General features: G+C 36.5%; 2 protein-coding genes across 5 annotated transcripts; both read right to left on the reverse strand.

Moving 5' to 3' along the window:
- Nucleotides 1–348: 348 nt before the first annotated feature.
- On the reverse strand, nucleotides 349–12,206 carry LOC109039355 (delta(14)-sterol reductase TM7SF2). Of its 4 annotated transcripts, none has more exons than XM_019054812.2 (10): nucleotides 12,051–12,206; nucleotides 10,222–10,561; nucleotides 9,333–9,463; nucleotides 8,487–8,666; nucleotides 7,568–7,748; nucleotides 6,548–6,843; nucleotides 5,822–6,069; nucleotides 5,319–5,446; nucleotides 4,224–4,511; nucleotides 349–3,211 (listed from the first exon to the last, which is right to left on the reverse strand). In XM_019054812.2, the coding sequence occupies exons 2-9, from the start codon at nucleotides 10,559–10,561 to the stop codon at nucleotides 4,228–4,230; spliced, it is 1,788 nt and encodes a 595-aa protein (XP_018910357.2). In that variant the 5' UTR covers nucleotides 12,051–12,206; the 3' UTR covers nucleotides 349–3,211; nucleotides 4,224–4,227. The 4 variants fall into 4 exon arrangements, with proteins under 4 accessions (XP_018910357.2, XP_018910359.2, XP_018910355.2 ...); XM_019054814.2 differs by having other exon boundaries at nucleotides 11,913–12,131; XM_019054810.2 differs by lacking the exon at nucleotides 12,051–12,206 and adding an exon at nucleotides 11,753–11,882.
- Nucleotides 12,207–15,009: 2,803 nt separating this feature from the next.
- On the reverse strand, nucleotides 15,010–20,627 carry RpL18A (ribosomal protein L18A). Its single transcript, XM_019054816.2, has 4 exons — nucleotides 20,473–20,627; nucleotides 18,215–18,394; nucleotides 16,849–17,025; nucleotides 15,010–15,214 (listed from the first exon to the last, which is right to left on the reverse strand). The coding sequence occupies exons 1-4, from the start codon at nucleotides 20,488–20,490 to the stop codon at nucleotides 15,053–15,055; spliced, it is 537 nt and encodes a 178-aa protein (XP_018910361.1). The 5' UTR covers nucleotides 20,491–20,627; the 3' UTR covers nucleotides 15,010–15,052.
- Between the last annotated feature and the right edge of the window lie 873 nt (nucleotides 20,628–21,500).

Genomic DNA, 21,500 nt, shown 5'->3' on the forward strand with positions numbered 1-21,500 from the left:
TAACTTCCTTAGCAAATCCCTCTTAATTGAGAACTAGCGCATGAAATAGGCACTGTTCTGCTACGCCCAATTCAGATGGTCAAACTTTTTATATGAGAAAACGGACGAAAAGTTGGATGTAAAATTTAACGCAACAAAATTTTATTTAATTACCATTGCCGCGTGATATCAAGTGGGATGTGGGTATCTGACAAAAGCGAAAGAAATATTGAACAATAAGTTTGACGGTCAGAAGTGGGCCTTACAGTATTTCATAATCACCAACAACAATTTCTTTTTATGGCAGAATTTAGTGAAGCTTTTACCGCTCTTGAATTATTAAAATTATGAGGAGAAAGAAAAATACTATTTTTACAATTAAAAGTAAATTTATTAAAAATTACATAAAAACACACGTGAAGATCATACATTGAAGTCTTGTCAAAATTTTTAAATTCACCACTTGACTGAGATTTATGCAGCGAGATAAAAAAAAGGAAGCCAATATTTGTCACTTAGAGGCACCTGAAATTGTGCAAAAAGAAAAGAATACTTAAAGTGTCAGATAACTTGAAAAATAAACTGAAAAAAGTCTATTGTTTTATCGACTAACTAACTAATGCCCGCATGTGTTCAAATAGAATTTTGAGAATTAATTGACTGCTGAAAAAAGGACTGAGAAAAAAGGAGGGGAGTTCAAAGACTTAACAAAAACTTAGGGCATTTAGTGGATAAAACTAAAAACTAATTAACGGGGTCAAATCAAATTTCGTAAATTATAAAATAAATTATAAAGTTGAAATATTTACAATTATACGTGGTCAGGTTTGAAAACTTTGAACAGCTGCTATTAGCTTCTTTATTTTTCTACTGAAAAGTTGGCTCGTTTTCAGATTAATAGTAGAAAGATCTTTTCTGTTATTTATAAGCTATTGAATGAGATGTTTATAATGATGTGAGAGAGCTGAGATATTATTTAGGAGACATACAAACAAATAGAAAAGTAAGAGAATAGAAGAACTACAAGTTAATCCTTCTACAGTTCAGAAACTGCAAATGCGTATGTTGCTCAGTTCAACTATTAATCTCGATCCATAAATGAAACTAGGTTTTGCAATGAAGTGACATCACTTCGTAAAGCTTTTTATGATACAAGAGACAATGATACAAAATGCAAGATCCTTTGGGTAATCTATCAGAAGGTCGGTCCACAAAACCATTACGCTAGTTATACTGGATAACTAAACATGAATGAAAGCTGGCGATACACTGTGTAAAAATACATACTTATAAAATCTGTACAATATATTTTTTACAAACTTTTTCTTATAGTATGGCCTTAAATTACGATACTTTTTTTTATAAAATTTTTTTGTCTTTTCTAAAAACAGTTTTACCAATTATCTTTAAGTCAACTTAATTTACTTCTCTTAATCAGCTAAAGATAAAATCTCTTATTTGTAATCTAAAAATGAAGAATACTTGTATGTACAGATGAACGATGATAATGATTCGACTGGATCTTACAAATTTCAACGCTGCGCTCAGCAGGGGAAAAAATTTTAACCAACAATCATTCTTTCAAATATTTGAAATAAGTAGACTCATTTTCAGTGATATTTCCATTATTACCAACTGGTTAACAATAATGAAACATATACTTGAGCTGACCTAACAAATTCAAAAGTATTACTGAGGGGGAGGAGGGATGCTAAAACTCAGAGAGAAAGAGAGAGAAACAAAAAAGTTAGAGTTCTTTTATAGGCTTAAAGAGAACAAAAATTTAACATAACAATAATATGAAATATGTTTGTAGTAAATGAATGGAAATAATTGCTACTTGAAAAGAAAAAAAAAAAGACTTGAACAAAAAGCTCTGACCGGTTATAAATTGACGCGATCTAATATAAAAACTTCTGTTGTAAGTTCTGTTATTCCTAATGATTGTTACCAAAAAAAGAAAAATCATACAGACATTCAATATCTTTTTCATCGTTCATTTTATTGGCAGTGAGGTTGACACAACAAAAGTTTCCTGCAGTGAATTCATGTTTCTAATTAATAGCATGGTGGCAAATTCGTCCAATGCGTTAACAGGATCTCCTGAAAAATATTTAAGTGAAACTACTTTTTGTGCCTTCAAAAATAGGCAATCTGACACTTATGCAGATCCGTAAAAAAATATTTGTTGAGAAAATACATATGGCAACTCATTCCAAGCAGACTGTTACTCTTACTCTTCCATGGACAGTCACCAAAATAAAATCTATAACAGCTTAAGAATAAGAGCTATAGAAATTCAGATGCTTGCTGTCTGCGATGATTGATAACAGCAAAAGCAGTGACTTCACTTCCTCGATTTAAAATTTGGTGATGACTGAGCCCATACTCATGACGCTGGTTTGGTCACAAGAATAAAAGGAACTATCATCAAAGGACAAAGGATGTGAAAAGTGTCAAATTGAACTACTCCTGGTATTGGGATACAAGAGAAAAATTATCCAAAAAATATTTAGTGGCTAAAATCAGCTCCTCTTCTGTTGAGGTCACCAATTGTTTTTAGTATAGCGGCACAATCACTTCCATTGGAATCAAATTCAAAAACCTAAAAACATGAAATGCTACTTGTATGTACCTGACATATGACTTAACCTTAAAAAAAATCTGCTTTTGTAATAAAATAATCAATAAGGGATGATTTGTTCTGAAATTAACTTAGCCACACAGTAAATACAAATGAATTCACGAGGCATCTAAAAATAACGATCTTAAAATTGCAACCAAGTCGTATTATACATCTGTTGTACATGTTTGAATGTATGTATATGATACATGAAATTAGAATTAAGTGAGTTTTCAACATTTACAGGTCTTAAACCTAAAATAGAAAAATTTCTTCAACAATAATAGAGAAAACTAGGCGGAGATCAAACAGGTCTCATTTTTGTCGGACAGGTATCCCAGAGTGCAAATGTTAAAATCTTAATTTAGTCAAAAGAAAATAAGAAGGGAAAAAAGGAAAGGAAAAAGAAATTAAAGAGTGTCGGGGGGAGAAGTAATTGGCAGGTAAATAGCTATTTAATATAGCTACACGTTCATACTCATAAAATAAAATAAGATTCACGAAGTAATACAACTTGCTTCGACTGTTGGACCAACTACGCCATTCGGACACAGCTCCAATTCTTGCACGCTGTTATTAAGGCTTACTATTGAGAAAATATTTGTTAATCTGAAATAGATGAGGAATAAAAACAGCAAATTAGTATCGAAAAATGTCCTCATATTTATTTCCTTTCTTAAAAAATTGTGGATCACCATCAGAAAGGTACTACTTTTCTTATTTTGCCAAATGCAATGGCAGGGTTCGAAATGCTATCTGCTGGCAAAATCAGAGTTTAAAACAAACCATAGTCGAGAAGGATGTCCATACACTCAGCGGGAAAAATTTCCTATCTCTTCACATAGATGGTTTGTGTGCAAAGAAAAATTTTGTTGGCAATAATTACACTGCAAATAGCAGAAACATACGAACCTTTTTCTTCCAGATACATATTAATCATTCAATATTAACTATAGTAGCAATTCCTCATTGAAACTTATTCACTATTCAGGGCGCAACTTAGCGCATTGAAGTCCGTATCGGACTGATTGCAAGACTTAGTTTAATTGTGTGGACAGCACTGATGTTTTTTTTCAAAACTTGAGTTTTGAGATTTATCAAATTTTCAGTCGTACACGGAAAAAAAAAGAATTGCTGATTCAGCAATTCAATTGCTAAAAACAGTGAGTGCAATGTTTCAACGCAGATTTTACAACAAAAAAATGCTACTTTAACCACCCCCATGGTTAAATTAGTTTACAATGTGGTTAAAGTAGCATTTTTTTGTTGTAAAATCTGCGTTGAAACATTGCACTCACTGTTTTTAGCAATGGAATTGCTGAATCAGCAATTCTTTTTTTTCCGTGTATTATTGGATTTCCTGACTTTTCTCAGGTTTACTCTTACCTGATGACTTCCCAGACATTGATCCGATTTTCTAGACCTACAGACCCTGCATATAGAAAACCTTAACAGAGACACTAGGAAAAACAATGCAGTGACAAAAATGTAAATCAAGTGGTTCAAGCTTAAAGGTTTTTGCAAAGTTGAATCCTTCGAAATCAGGTATGTAAAGTGCATACAGAAGTTCATTATTCTACAATAATTTCAAAAGTATTATAAAAGAGAATAGGAAACGCACCTGTTTAAAATACTTTTGGTATGAGTGAGTATTTGACGCGGGATGTGTACCGATCCCATGATGTTCCGTACACAGACTTGTTGTGAGCGTTGACGACAACTGCTCGGTAGATGAGCGTGATGGTGAGCAATATGGCCGACACAAAGGGGACCCAGAGCTTGAAGTCAGCAGCGAAAGCCCACGACCACTCGATGATCAATTGACCCAGGTAATTTGGGTGCTGCAGCTTGCCCCACAGCCCGCTGACGATCAACTTTCTTCCTTGCACAGTAGGGATGGTTTCCAAAGCTGTATCATAAGGGAGACAAACAAAGAAATTAACAGAGGATTTTTAAAAAATGGCCAGTTTTGCATTATCAATTAATTTTTTACAGTTGAATAGAACAAATTAACAGAAAATACTAAACGCATAGTTTCTATGTTCAATTTTAACAAGCTTTCACACTTGTTTCTCCGCAAAAAATTAAATTGAAGCACAAATTTTGAAACATTGCAATGAAGAGACCTCGTTTTGCACTTTGGCAATCAATGTACACATGGGCACAAGGCCTCTTCCCGTCCATCACTTATGATACTAGGTTGAAGGGAATTAAGGATATGCCGCCACAATTAAGTTTTGTACTCAGGTCTCAAGGAGCAGCATTTCTCTTCAAACTACACAAAAACCTAGGCCCATAAAAGCTTTACCAATCAAAACCCACAGACCACGAGACATAGTGTGAGATTGAACATTGCAGGTACGTCTCATCAAAATTTAACATATGATGCCGAGGACATGATTAGATATTAACGCTTTACCTCCTGAGTGGAAAAAAAGGTTTTCTGCACATTTCAACTCAAAACTCCCGCTTATAATGGCACTATAAAGTCAAATACAATGAAATTGAGCACTGCACTAATTCTGGTGCACTAAGCAACTTGGTTTTTATTTGTGTACTGAATTTTACAAGACATTCTAAATGCGCTCAATAAATTAGGGAGGACAAATTTTGCTCAACCAAACTGATTATTTTCTAGATGGATGAAATAGTTCCATTTCTAAAATTTAAGAAACATAAAAGATAATATCTAAGGAAACAAAAAAACCAATCTCACCAGAAGCACGTGGATTCAAAGGATTTTTCCTGAACTCATTTTTCTGGTAATTGCTGGCTCTGTAGATGAGGTATCCAATGAGCTGAGCGACTACGATAGCTCCCAGAACGTAAGGCGATTTTTCAACTCTGTAAAAATAAACAGTATGAAGTGAGTCAGAGGGGGGACGATGAGACATAAACAATAATACACAGCAGAAATTGAAGAATGTTATGTAACCAGTCAAAAATGGAAAGACTTAAGTCAGGCATAAGAAATAGGATAGGGTGGAAAATTAACTAATTGTAAGATATCAATATCTCCCGACTTCTCCTCGCCTTTCTCTGACTTTTCTAAAACATTCTCTGACTAATTTTTGCAAAATTATGAGAAATTTCCGATTCAAGATGGCTGACTTGACTAGAAAAATTGCTTCAATAGGCTAATGTTCTTAACTTCTTTCATGCTGATACATATTTCCGTACTTATCATTATTTTTTAACTTGACGTACAACACTACTCACTTGCTGATGAGAAGATATTTGACGAGGTTGATGAAAACGAATGGGTACAGGGTGTAATATACGACCGATCTGAAACCAACACCTTCGACTTGAGCTTCGAAAGTCGTTACAAAGTTGTCTTCGAAAAATAGCGAATCGAGAATGAAGAGCGTCTGGAGGGCGATGATAGTGACGGCCGTTACAGGGAGAGTGTTGAGCGTCTTGTGAGTTTCATAGAGCTTCAGAGCTACCAGAGCATTGTAAACAAGCTGAAAGAATCAAGCAGAGATGAGAATAGAACAGGAAAAATATAAACTGCCATTAACTGTTTAACTGTTCCGCGTTCATTTAACATTCAGTTAAGATGAGTGAAAAATATGCTGGAACTTGAGAATTATATTTTGAAAAACATTTGCTAGCCAATACAGCATTCAATAAGTACAGCGTGACTTTTCACCTGTAAGATATTATAATTCAAGAAAAAATATTACGAACATGAGATCAGCCGTTCAAATTTTTCTTTGACATTGAGTCTTAAGAAAGAATAAAACTTTGAAACTCTTTTTTAAATTCAGCGGAAGTCAACGGATAACACTGGCGGCTTCCTGGATGCTACTAGACTACAGCTTATGTAAACACCTGTCTTTGGACTGTTATTTTCTAAGCATTCTATAATGATTTTATTGTTAGCCCGCACAAAAACAAATTGATCAAAATTAGACAACAAACAGTCAAACTGAAACTTACAGCGGTCAACAGGGCGTGCCTCTTGAAGAAAAGCTTGAAGTCGAAAGACTTGATCCTGGGGTTCAATTCTCTTCCGACGATGAAATCATTAATTTTGTTGCCAGTGTTGCCTTTCGGGTTCAGGGACTTCTTCGCTGCTTTTCCACCTTTGACAAAGAGGACGATGGAAACCAGGAGAGCCACAGCATATGAAGTGGTGATGAGCGGCATTGGCCGATCCAGGACCGAAAGTACAGGGAACTTGAAGTAACGCAGGCCTCCAATCGCGGACAGGGTCAAGAAAGCGCTCAACAGACCTGGAAAAGATTAGCATCAGAAATAAGTTGCCTGAGAAACTAATTTCTGTCAGACATACTTTAAAGATTGAGCGCCCATAGACTGTACCTTTGTACAGATTTACTTATGATGGTGGCATAAAAATGCAACACCTCTCACTTAAAGAACTAAATAACTACTTCATGTTCCAACAAAATTCAAATCGTTTCCAAGCCATGTTTTTAATCTTTTGCTTTTTGTTACCTCATTTTTTGAGAAATTATACCTGCTGGAAAATCACTAACTTTGTAATTTGCAGAGAGGGAAAAATGCAAAGTCTATTAGTCAGAGAATTCATATCTATTCAATGTTACTATGAAATTAAAATCATTATCAGGCTATACTTTGGCTATAGGCTATACTATCACATTGGCTTTAGAGTCATCAACTCATCCTTCGCAGTGGGGTACAGATGTTTAAAACACTAAACATCTGTAAGATGATTAAACATAGTACGATGGTTAAAAAAAGGGCCCTGGAAAAAACAAACCAGTGATTTGAGCAGTTGGGGTACTTGCCTTCCAGCAATATCTGTTATAGGAGACCTCAGACATTTCAAAGTCAACTTTTAGGTGATAGGACTGAAACTTAAAATGGTGAACAGAATAGTGTTGTCAACATTGCTCCCTGCAGAGGACATATTTGATGTATTTATTCAGAGAGAAAGAAAAAAAGATAAGGTGATCCAAAAATTTTTCAACTTGCCATTACCAGACAATCTGTATTCCAACGACTCAGAGATTCCACTGACTTTCTTTCCGACAGGTAAGATCGAGAGGAAAATTTGCCATACGACGAAACCCAGGAAAATCAGGGAAGATTCAAGGTTGACGAAATAACGCCACGTTTGAGGGAACCGCACTGGCCACAATTTGCAGGATTCCGCCTACAAAATAAAAATTTAAATGAAATGGTTGAATCACGTCAATTATCATGCAAAAACACAAAAAATAAATACACTTATCAAAGATTTGATTTATCAAATTTAGAATTAATAATTTACTGCCTCAAAGATCTTTATAATCAGCTGAATTGATAAATAGATGGAGAAGACATGAAAATTAAATTACTTTCAATTGAAAAATTTAATAAACCTTTAAGTGTTGATTGAAGATAAAATGATTAAAGGAAGTGAACATCGGTGGATTGTTCATCTATAAGGCAAAATGACAAAAGAGAATTGCAGAGGAATAAAGAAAATCACTGTGTGCAATTTATCCTTCCGAAGGCAATAAAATAACCATTTGAATATGGTTTCACAACCCATTTCATTATGTTAAAAAATCACATGCTCAATTAACTGAAATCTAAGGTAGGACAGTCCACCTTCAAGATAAATCAAAGCCAATCTAATTAATAGTGGGTGGAGGATGTATGAATGATGCAAAGTGAGATGCTTGGGCGGAGTCAGTAGTCACAGCCCTGCCCATCAAAACCTCATCACAATCACAATAGTAATTAAATCTGCCCTGTAATAGATCCTGATTATGAAACAGTTAACAGATCAAGAGTTTTCAAGTGGTCTTATTTGCCCTTTCAGAGAGTCATGATTCATGTTCTTAATGACTTAAAGCTCACTGGAGTGCGACAAAAGAGCTGTTTGGTGTTTGAATCAGAATCTTACCCGTGTGCAAGAGAGATGAGTCAAGGTGACAATGGCAGGAAACACGATCAAGTACAACAAGGCTTTGAAGAGGACCTCGTATCCCTTCGGCGAGGATGATTTTGATGACGTTCTTACATTGTTTGCTTTGAGGATTTCCTTCACTTCATCCTTGATACCATCGTCCAGCTTGCCTTCACCCTGAAAGTAAAAATTAGCACATGAGATATTGTATGAGACACGGTGTACACAATCTCTACCTCATGAATTCTAAGATTTATAAATCATGCAACACTCAATGCTTTAAGAGTCCAAAATAATAGAATCTACTTAAAAACTGAGAGCGATAAGAATCCGCAGTCTTGGAATTCAATATGATATGGCCATATGTGCAAAGAAAACCATGACTCCATTTTGGCTTTTCCAATTTTTTGCCAACAAAGTGTATAGTTCAATGAAATTTATTGAGCATACATCTTTTGAATTCTACAAATGATTGAATTGTTTCATTCGGAACATACACTGGAAAAATTGAAAAATATGGAATGGATATACACTGTTCTTTTTATGAAAAATGGCAGGGGTGCAAAAACTTCTAAATCATGTGATTGGTTAAGTACGAAAATGGGAAGGCGTTCTAAAAACAGGTTTTAAAAATGGGAAGACCACCAGAATAGTTATTTTTTTGCAAAACCGCGAAAATAGTAATTTAATTTCAATGTGAAGTTGCAGCAATTTTTAAGAACAGAGTCATGAAAAGGTTATGTTAAAACTCCTGAGGAAAAAGGATTTTTAAAATGGGAGGGGAATTCATCTGCATACATACCTTAAATGGAAAAAAGGGATAAAAGATAGAAGGATACTTACGCTGGCAGCGATTTGCTTGATAACTTGTCTGACGGATCTGCGGTACGGCAACTGAGATACCTCTGCGGCTACAGCTTCCACTTTGGGGTCCAATTTCATTGGCTCCACACTGACAGATGACGTTTCGCTGTCTGTAAATGAGAGAGATTTTTCATTAAAGAGGGCCAAGTCTACAAAGAGCCTAGGACCTCACATATAAGTGCAGCCACCACATAAATTGGCTTTTGGAGGACTTACTTTGTAAGCAGTAATTATTTTCACATTACTCTCCCTTGTATTACCGAGAAAATGTGAACATCTGATTATGACTTTTTTTAAACAAACTCCTAATCAAAAGATGATTATTGAAAATCAATAGCATACTAGCTGTTGACACTGCCACCCAGGGCAGTTGAGAGAATATCATTGGTGATGCAAGAAATTACTGTGCTGTGTTGATAACATTATGAGCTACAGCCTACGTGTATTTGAAAACATTACATTCCCAAATGAAACGCTGAAAAGGGAGCGCATCACACAGTGTTTAAATCCAGACTTCATTGTAAAAGACTATTGGCGAATGGAAGAAAGTGAAAAATAATAAATGAATTTCATTCATCAAACTTATTCTGTATTTGCATAAACAATTAACACTTTTGATTTTTCTCTTTTTTTTCTATTTTATTCTTTCCTTTTTCTCCTTTTGTTTCCTCCTCCTTTTTTTTAGTCTCACTAACTCATGTCTTTTGAGGCAATTTTTTGTGCTGAATCTGATCTGTTTCTTTCTATTTTGTAAAACTGGATGAACCACACAAGCTCATGCCTAGCTACTAGTGAATTTTTATGCTTTCGTAAAGAGATATTTCAATAATAAAATTATTCATCTATTTCTCTATTTATCTTTCAGTACCTGAGTAGTCATCTTCCGGCAAGACTTTTTTCTTGCTTGGTTTCTTAGCAGGTGAGGGTTTAGGCTCACTTTTGGCTTTTGTGGGGGATTTTGGTTTGCGGGCTGGTGATTTGGATGCCTTCCTCGCAGGAGACTTCTTCGCTGGTGATTTGCCACGGGCAGGAGACTTTGGGCGACTACGAGATGGTGACTTTGATTTTGCAGGGGATTTTGGTTTCGAAGGGGACTTTGATCTGGCAGGAGATTTGGATTTTGCCGGAGATTTCGGCCTGGCTGGCGACTGCTTCCGCGCTGCAATATTCGCCAAGCGAGCAGGAGATCTTCGGAAATTTCTGTCCATCTGCAGGAAAACGAAATATGATTAATTAGATGGTCATTATTAGTCTTAGAGGTACAATAAGTGATGAAAAAAGGGTGAATGAACGGTACTGAAGTACACAATAAACTTTCTTCTCAAAATTTTCTCAAGATATGTCATGACAACCATGAATACTTATTCCTAGCAATGAGCAAGATGTAAAAATCATTGGTACTAAAGGTAAATGCTTTGTGAGCAAACATAAGAATTCGGGCGTCAGGTGAGGGGGGGGGGGGATTTTTGTTCTCCACTTCAAGGCTCATTAAATTCTTGATTGATTCACCAATATTACTGGCTTTTAACAAATCATATGACACCGATTCATTTTTAAAAAATAGGAGCTGTACTGGTGATTCTCAGGAGGAAAAATTCCTCAAGATCCGGGCTGGAAATTTTGTGTACTTGAAATATTAATTTCAAATGCAAGTTTATCTTTAAGAAAGCACCTAGAACTCACAAATTCTGAATGCTTGATTGCAGATACATTCAGTTTTCAGGCTGAAAGACAGTATTTCAGTAATTCAGCAGAGCATAATGCCCTCTTCCCCTCCCTCCCCGTTTACCAATTCATGACTTTGAAGTTAACTTAAAATTATTTCCTTGCACCATGTCATAAAGTGTGGAGCAATTCAGGACCAAGAAATCAGTCCAAATAGTGATTGAATTCTTGTGAAAATGATCGGTGCAGAATGACTGTAAAAGCACCTGGATAGTTTACAAGCCACAAGTAGCATAAGTAATTAAAATTCTTAGTGGTGTAGGCAAATAGTAAAGAGAATAAGAGGGGAAAACCCTGCAGTTGTAGAGAATGAAAACGTAAAACAGGAGTCAATTCCAGATTTTTTTCTGCTTCTTTACACCACAATTCACTAGGAGAGGAATAATGCAGCGGTACATTCAACTCGCAGGTTGCAAATACCAACAAGCGATCAACGGGGAGGAAATTGAGGAGCTCAAAAACAAGAATTTCACCACAATTTGCATTGGGCATAGGTTAGGAAAAGACAAGTGAATCAAAGGTGAACGAAACGTGAGTTTAAGTTAAAAATAGTAATATTTAAGCCAATGATGAGGAAGTTGTATTCCCGGTGAGGTTAGTAATGCCAAAAGGGGGGGAGTTCCTCTTCCAAACAAGCAAAAAGGAGGTAAAAGAATGTTGGCCACGAAACTCACTCCCGGATACATTGGGTTGAGAACTAATTGAAATGGACAAAAATAAGCACTTCAGTACAACTGCTACAAATTATAAGGATGGATATTCACACAAATCACGGGGATTTATATAATAAAGTCTCTAGGTGGCAATGAACTTGCGATCCTCCGGGCTAAATACCTCGTGTTGAATGTGAGATTCGCCGAGCCTAGAGAAAGCTAATAACTAGATCACTTGAAAACTCGAAAAGTAATGAACACTTGATGTTGAAACACGATTTAGACTAACTGGATGTTGAAATAGTGAGAATAAACAAACCTTTAAAGCAGAAACAAAGCTTACTTTCCGTGAAGCTTCAGAAAACACAACAATACAACACACACACAGAAATAACGGCTCGCAGGACCAGGCAGGGCAAACCGACGCTATGGAATCCTGCTCTCTGATTGGCTCGTGTAGCCTACTTCTGAAGCTTCGTCATTGGCTCTTCCAAAATGGCGACTTCTGACAAAAAATTTGAATTTGACATCTTTCGAGATATTTTGAATTTCTCTCCTTACGAAATGGTGAAAACGATAAGCTCATCGCTAATAAATATGTAATCAAGAAAGAAAATCAGGGACAATGTTCGATCAAGGATATAAATCTCTTCCGTGGACTGAATGATGTAATAAAGAAGCGCGGGAAACTGCCCTCAATCCCCCACTATTCCGTTCTGACGCATTCTGACGCGGACAAAGGGGTGAGAATCAGAGGAGGGTGATTTTTGCGCCAAAACTGCGAACACTACAGGACGGAGGGGAGGGTGAAGTACGTAGGTAATTATGGTAAGTAATTAGAGGAATTGAAAGTGGGAAATTTACCACATCGATTCCGTGTATCAAGTAACTGCAGTTTATTACTTCTAGATCAGAATGAGATTTGCTATACGAAGCTAAATAAGGGACAGAAACTCATTTTCATCACTTAAAAGGACCATAAAGAAAACAATCCTCCACACATTTTGGACGGCATGCAGGACCCCTAAATATTCAAAAATTGCCTTGCTTATGAAATTTGGAACTTATAGACCAATGACTTGCAGCTATTTTCACCTCTTCATGTTGTTTCATGATTTAGAGTGTCTGTATATGACATTTTTTTAAGCTATCTATACCTACCGGGCAGTTCAAAAAAGAGAAGCTAGTGAGCTCATCTCAGATGAGGGTTCCTGTGAGCATGAGTTCATAATTTGAAAATTTTCGCACCGATTTTCTTTTTAGAAGGAATAACAAGTCAACATCATTCTTTGCAGAAGTTTTTCTCATAATTTGCTTCGCATGGAGAAGGAAAATCACAGAAGTTTTGAGGAATTGGTGTTGAATAGTTCTCCATTTAAAAAATAGAGGACCTGTGACAAGAAGTCTGCAACGTCACACCGAGATACATGCCTTGGGAGTTTCACCATTGATATATTTGTTTCTTAAAAAATGAATTCTCTCTGATGCAATCAACTGTTGCTTAGGTAAATACTCACCTGTGAAAACTTAATTTTTATTGAAGAGTTAAACTGATATATAGAGGAACAGGCAGTAGAGATATTTCTTCAAAAATTTCTTAAAAGGGCTACCAGTTCACCACCCTCTGCTTTGGGAGGATTCAAGAATAAGGGTAGTATCATGCATAGGTGTTACTTTTAAGAGGGTACCAATGAGGTTGTAATACAATGATCCATTCACTCAGCGATCATTATCATTACAAGTTTCAAAAATAAACCAATTATCCTTGGTAACATTTTTCTTAATGCTCTTTCCATGGAAAAGCAGGTGAGATTTCTTTCAAAATTTCCATTCATAGGTACTTAAAAGTTTTGTTTGAAAAAAACAACCTGGCTAAAATCATGTAAAAGTTCAGAAATTGAAAAGAAAAAATTGGTCTTCCTGCACTACAATATGAAAGAGAAAGGAGTTGGCAGTCACAAATCACAAAATTTGGGAGAGAGGACTTTCAAAATCATGAAAATTTCACATCAACCATTCACCTCAGAAACTTACTTAGTTGTTACAAGGTTAGACTACTGCACAATGACGTAATGCTATCTTTTCTATGTATTGCTTTTTGTAAAAGGCCTCCAGTGTTAAGGCACCTCTTAAAAATAAACTCATTATACTACTACTACTCTTTACTTCAGTTCAGATATAATTACTTTTAGGCCAGAAGTATAACTTAAGAAAGGAGAGAACAGCATTTATATTATATCAACTTAAAATTCCAACAATTATTTGCCTTAGATACATTCATCAAGAGGAAAAAAACCAATGTGCTCATGAAAGAGTTAATTCAGGAGTAGCTTAGAGTTTGACACATTCATATTTTTTCCTGTCAAAAATTCAAATCAAGAAAAAATATTTGGTAAGCAGGGATTATTTATTTTTGACTGAAGGTCTTCAGAATGTAAAAAATTTAAACGGCTTGTTTTTATGACTTAGTGCGAATTGATACTTGGCTGCTAGACTCAATCCATTAAAAGGAGCATCTTATGCACCTGAATGTAACTGTAGTCTCATAAAGCAGATTGATTTTACGAAAATTAAAAGAAAACCTAGTTATAGCTGTGCTCTGGATAGAATAGTTTCGCAAGAGAAAACTACAGTTTGATTATGTTTTTTTGGCTTAGGGCCGCAATACCAACTCGACGGAGAAACAGCAAGAATGAGTATTTTGATTTGCGACAGAGCAAACTTCTGTCATAATTCATTCATTAAATAGAAAAATACTAGATGTCCTTTCTTGAGAACTCCCTTTTCTGAATGAAAAATAAGCTATGAAATTTTCAAGCGATAGCTTAGGTTTGCTCTCCTTTGTTAAAATGAAACGGAAGTGGAGGTACGAATTCTTGCAATTCCACCATCAAAATGTAGCTGGCATTTTAATTGGACTGAGTTCAACAGGAGGTAACGATGTCACATACCGGAAAAAAATAAGTTGATAGTTTAGAGTTCAACTGGCTGCACATTTTCTTCGGTTAAAAGTCAAGAAAAAAAATTTTGAATGTGAAAATAGGAGTCGCACTTAATCTGTGATATTGAGTTAAATAAAGGAATAAAACTTCAATCTTTTCTTTCTCGGTTTCATCTTGATAGAACTCCGCTCCTTCTTGTTGAACTCCATCCACTTGGATTGAAAACTTATGTTTATCTTGATTGAGGCATCAGAGATAAAAAGATACAGCTCTTCTTTCAATTAGATAAGATTGGTTTGGTAAGATTTCCAGATTGAAAAGAGTGTGATAACCATGTTATACAAAGTTAAATTTTATTAAAAACAGGTCAAGATAACATTTATCTGTAAACAGTGTTGATGTTCTTTCGAAGCGTGAATAATCCAAGCTTCCTCTTCTGTACGATACGGTGTACAAGTGGGAACTTGATGTTGGGTTGCAGCCATTGTTTGATGTAGGGTCTGCGTACATCGTCTTCTTTGATGGTGGCAATCCGGATGATCTAGAAACAGAGAACAAGAAAAATAATCACATTTGGCAAGAGAATAGATACGAAAAGGCAACTGCAAAGAGAGAAAAAAAGAGCCAGATTTAACGATTTGCTGTTCCTTCCTGATTTGGAAGCAGGCCCAAAATCATTCAGGATGGCTTAAGAATTGGCAGGAATATGGTGAATTGTAGCATTTTTACTTCAGAAGGGTCTTCATGCTGATTCAGAGAGATTTTAAAATTTAGTGGGGTTTTAAACTTAGCCATTCTTGGTATGGACAATGCAAGGTTCTACATGACATCTCAAGGTGAACAAGGGTGCCCTACTGGAAGTTTCTCCTGAAAGTTTTCTGTGTTAGTAATCATTTTTCGATTGAAGAAATAAAAAAACATGCCTAATGGGCCTGTTGCAAACTTTTGCTAGAGCAAAAATGAGAGTTATTCCTTCAGGATAATGCCTCAAAAATCACAATGAGCGCATCTGCAAAGTCTGAAATGCACTCATAACTTCACAAGCTACGTAAGAAAGCGGTTTCTTGAGCTTCCCACTTCAAAAACGATACTACGGCGCAGGTGAACATTTTGTGAAGAGGAGTCGTTCCGTCGTCGGAAATATTCATCATGGCCGACGCTTCCGCAGTTCCGTGCGTGGTTCGAGAAGAGATCAATGTCCAATGATGGAACGACTCTTCTAACAAAATGTTCACCTGTGCCGTAGTATCGTTTTTGAAGCAGGAAGCTCAAAAAACTCCAAATTTCTTACTCAGATTGTGACGTTATGAGTGCATTTCAGACCATGCCGATGCCCTCATTGTGATTTTTGATACAATATCTACAAGAAACAACTCTCATTTTTACTCTGGCAAAAGTTTGCAACAGGCCCATTGGTTTGCTAAGAGTAATGTAAAAACTTGCTGCATTTAAAAGAGCAGACTGCACTACCAACCGAGAAAGGTAAGCACTAGGGCATAAGTCTCATTTCTTCTGGTCGGCAGGCTGAGGAAGACTAGAATGCTTCATTCCACAAAAAAAACTGATTGGAAAAATTTTTCTGCACCTGTGTCTCAACTTTAATGGATACTTCGGTCCAAGGTAAAATCAATTTGAGATTCTAAACGAATCTTTTTCCACGAATGCTCTATTTCAAGCAAAATGAACATCACCATATTTCTTGCTTTCAGTTGTGAGTCAAAAGTATTGGAAGTTACAATCCTCCCCCATTTTTTACTTAAAATTGATGATCAGTTCCCTCCCGAGACTCAAAAAAATTTTCAACCATTACTGATCCATGAGAATGAACATTTTAAAAAATCTGAAATGGTTTCTTTAGTATTTTAGATTCTTATAGGGGTTACCCCATCTTTTATTGTTCTCCCATTCCATTTTCTGCGACCAGCTAGTTACTCAGTTAGAAAGTCTCTGCTCCGTTCTCAACGAGGAGTCTTTGTTTTACTTCCGAGTTCATTTATGTCTTGAGCTTGCATTGAATTGTTCAACTTCTATCTTCATTTTATGACATCTCAAAAAAGTCTCTCAACTTCTTCATTAGCAACAGCCTTTGAATTAAAGAAACTTGAGTCCTTAAATGAATCGAACTGGAATGTAATTAAAGTTAAATTGAGGAGTTAAAGATTTTACTCATCATACCTGGATACTGTGAACGCGAGCTTTGTGTTTGGAGGCCATTTCTCTGTACATTTTTCCAACAGCACTGCATGTACTGAGTGCTCTGTACTCCCTGTACATGTTTGAGGTACCATTCCTGTGGTCATATCGCAGCCAAATACCGATGTTCTTGACTGTCGTAGGGTCCTTTTCAAAGATCTGAAAAAAAAAACAAAAAAACTCCAATATAATTTGTTCATATGAATAGATCAGGAGAACTTACACTGAAGGATAGGAAATACAAGCAAGACACAAACCTAGTGGGAAACTGAACTTGATATCAATGGTCTTAATTATATCTTTCAACACCTTTCAGGGACAAAACGAGGTACATTTGATGGCTGAAATGGGAATTATGTGTTGTGGTGTTTCAAAAGTTTCTCTATTATATTTTTTCTAAAAGAAATGAGCCAATTTTAAACCCTAAAATTTTTACTGCATATTCTGCTGACAGAGAAAAAAAATTGAGGACGTTATCAATAAATAACACTGACTTGTTTTCCAAAAAAACATTAAGTATGACAGGAAGTCTAAAAAATATCGGGAACAGAGAAACATCAAATCGCACTTCAGCTATCAGTATGCAAAAAACAGTAATATGCTGAGTAATCTCAAGTCAAGTGGTTCACAATTATTTGAATGTTTCAATTCATACCTGTCGAGGCAAATTTTTGTTTTTTCCTATGGTTAAGGTGATTCAACGGTTGCCATTTTTTGTGTCAGAGCGGCGTGCAATATATCGCTACTTGGCGTTTTTTTCGAATTCTGAGATTGCTTTCCTGTTGTCACAAGACTAAAGAATTCACGGACCAAATTGGACAAAGAAATTCAACGTATTAAAGGCAGGGTTTTTTCAGAGGAAAAGTACCGCATTCGAGTGCAGTTCTGAAATCAGTATCGAATGCGATGATTTTCCTCTAAAAAAACCCTGCCTTTACTACTTTGAATTTCTTTTTTCAAATTCGGTACATGAATTCTTTTCAACAGAAAAGCGATCTAAGAATTCGAAAAAAATGACAAGTAGCTGATATTATGGAATGAATTGATGCAATATATCGCTCTGACACAAAAAATGGCCACCTTTGAGTCACCTTAAAACAAAGGATAAGACATGAAATAGACGCAGGGGGAAAAAAAAAGACAGGTAAATTGAGGTTTGGAGAAGAGACATTAGTTTGTAATGTTACTTGGATTTGAGCCAGCTGGGGAAAAACACTGGATCCTGAACCTGCCCTAGACAGTTTATTAACAATATAAAAATGGACCGATCGGCTTTTGTGATTCTACTTGTTCTAGCCAAGTTCTGGAACAAGGACTATTAAGAAAGATGATGCTCATCAGAACTTACTTCTTTAACTTGAACGATTTCTCCTGTCGATTTCTTGAATTTGCGCAACTGACGGAGGAAATACCAAAACCTGGATTTGGCTATGATTCTGTTGGGGGCAAATATCCTCATTCTGTATAAGGGTGTTTGTTCCTTCAAGTTCTTTGGCATTTTACGGCCAATAACTCGGAATTCTCTGACCTGTAAACAAAAGCCAAAATCATTACTTCATGTTACCTTCTTTTAAGATCTCATAATCATGAGTTTGAGAATTGAAATTTTCAAAACTGGAAGTCAGAGCCAAAATTGACAATAGGGTCAAATATTGATGACGAGGCAGCAAATTTCCACAGAACTGAGCCCCTACAACATTAAATATAGTTTGGTCACAGACAGTGTGAGCACTGTGCTTCATTAAACCAAAAAGTAGTAACTGCTTTCTCAAGTTACAGGCCACGTATGTTAGAACTGGGGAAAGAAAAGAATAGACAAATGTCACATCAATCGTCAGTTGGCCCATATGTTATCATGTAAATTTATGTTGAATTGTGCCATTCTCTGATGTGACATTTGTCTATTCTTTTCTTTCCCCAGTTCTAAGAAGACGTAGTTTGCCTCGAGATTAGTCTATGGCCCCTCCACTATAGCCTTCTGAGGCACAGAACGTTGAGAGTTGGAATTTGTCATTTGAATGAAGTACATCATTGCTGCAGCCCGACCACGGACCTCTTCCATCGATAGTGCTAGAACTCGGCTCCATTCCAATGGAATACCCTTCGAGGGTGACCACAGACCTCGATTTATGGAAACGGTTTTGGAAAGCTGTTCCATCGCTTATCGAGATCGAGTTTAGGGTTCTTCTTTTGTTTACGCACTTCTCACTCGTTGGTCATTGAAGTTGATTTAGTTCAAGTTATTGGTTGAAAACAAAATTTTGAGGTTAGTGTGTATCCCGCCAGTAATGTTTTCCAACCTGTTTCTTCTTCTTCAATGAATGCATCAAGGACAGTGATTGGTTGAGAACAATTGGACCGCGTTTAACAGAAAGGAACCAAGCCACATCAGCTATTGCCAAATTTAATTGGGCAATTTAATTTTTCACGAGAGAATGTTAGTGTGGATTTCTTTGAAAATTTTAAGGAATTTGCTTTGTACTGTAGAGAAAATCCACTGAAATTTGCACGAAAATCCGCACATCCGTTTTCATGTAAAAAATTGAATTGCTCGAAAAAATTAAATTGCTCGGCAATGGCCAATGTGGCTTGGTTCCTTTCTGTTTGACGCAGTCCAATTTTCTCTTTTACAGTTAATATTTCAACATAGCATGCCTTTCCATCGCGGTCCGTGATCGCAAAAATTCTAGCAATGGAGCTGCTATAGAACGAACTTGCACTTCCATCACCAGGAGCCATAGAAGTCTGTGGTCAGGCTGCTTGAGATCATGTTGTTTTCTTTAGATTTAAAATATCTAGCATAGACAGTCTATATGGTATCTCTGAAACCCCCTGATCAGAACACTGAAGGATTATAACATAACTCAGAGGCTAATTTCTTCAGTCCAGGCAAAACTTAAGCAACTTAGGGTTGCGGGAGTTGGCAGAGATCATTGGCATCGCCATTTCTCAGCGCTGAAGTTTTAAAGATATGCACTTGCATCAAGAGAATTAATCATCATAACTATTCGTGATGGGTGCCAGCTTTACAATCTGCATTTTGAAGTTCTTAGATAGGTGACCATACAGGAAATTTTTGGGGAAGCATAGGGTCATAAGATCAGCTGGCTTTGTCAGTCATTCTTCATGTTGCGTCTGTGTCCGATAGAATCGACGACAGGCTAATCACCCCTCGAGGTGCCAGTATATGACTTTCAGATCCACCAAACATGAGCATGACGAAGAGGACTACGAAGCCGATCCATCACTGACTCCATACTTCCTTGATTTCCTGTTGTTGGTCGAAAAACACAAGATTTCAACGATCAGGCCCGACTGGGTGCTAGCCCTGATAAAGAGGTTAGGATTCATTTCAATCAGTCACAATGGACTGGTAAAGTGGGTTTCAATATAGTTTCAAGATTGAAAAGGGCCACATTAGTGCTCAGTCATGGAAATAGGACGAAAGATTTTAAATGGGAAATGAGGACGGATAATCGGCGGCTAATGTCGCCTACGCGGCCTCGTGAAAGATGGCTACACGTGGTACGTGGAAGAAGCGCCGAATAAGTTCAAAATCAAGTCAAACTGCACTGCACATAGTGTAAATTAAGTAAAATTACGAACCTTCTTCCTGATTTTCATTTTGAACTGTATAAAACTTCACAAAGATTAAAAAAATAAGAGAAAGAGACCCGAACTGACTCGCGTCTTCCTGCAAGATGGGACGACAAACAAGGGAGGGAATATGGGAATCTGGGAAGACAACCAAAGAACCATAATTTCCCACAAGAAAGGTGATGAAGGAAAAAAATAATTTAGGAATAGTTCATAGGGAGATGTTATTGAAAAATGTCCTCCTAAAAAAGTATTTCGGTTTAAAATTTTTTTCACCGATTGACATTCAAATGTAAGTAAAATGGTAACATTTTCGTGAGAAAGGCAAAGTGAGAAAACTCACTTTGCAGCTCCGTCATCACTGAAATGAGCCTGGCGCGTAATTTGAAATACCGCTTAGGTAAATGTGGGTTCGACGTTCGACGGTATTTTTCGCCGAGGTCATGAATGTTTACGTATAGTTAGGTAGGAATTTTTTCTAAAAAGTAGGCAGCTCATTGCCTCCTATCTTAATGTTTTCACACAAAATATATATGACCGTTTAACCTGCTTAATAAACGTTTCACGATGGTAAATGAAGAGAGGTCCTCAACAAATCCTAACATCAGATTATAGAACCACATCACTTTATATGCAGTAAACCTATCAGTGAGAGTTTCTGATGAAGTTTGAGAAACTTGATAAAACTTCACTGAACTTCACGGTTGTGTGGGTCAGGGCCGGATTAAGTGGGTTGCCACATGGGCCGCGGCCCATGGCGGCAAATCAAGGGGGCGGCAAATTTTGCAATTTTTTTAAAAAAAAATCGAATTTTGAAAAAAAAATTACAAACGAGAAAAGGCGACAGAATCTCTCATTTCCTGAAGTATAATAATTTCTAATTTTTTTGTCTTTTAGTGATAAAAGAGACAGAACCTTTCATTAATAACCTTAAGAGAGAAACCAAACACGCAATTTGGCCTGGAACGGCGCGACTTAGAAAGAAATGATGACGAGGACTTGAGATTAGAAGGAGGAGCCCTCGGCGCAGCGGTCGG

The sequence above is a fragment of the Bemisia tabaci genome, chromosome 7 (assembly GCF_918797505.1).
Source record: "Bemisia tabaci chromosome 7, PGI_BMITA_v3".
NCBI lineage: Eukaryota > Metazoa > Arthropoda > Insecta > Hemiptera > Aleyrodidae > Bemisia > Bemisia tabaci.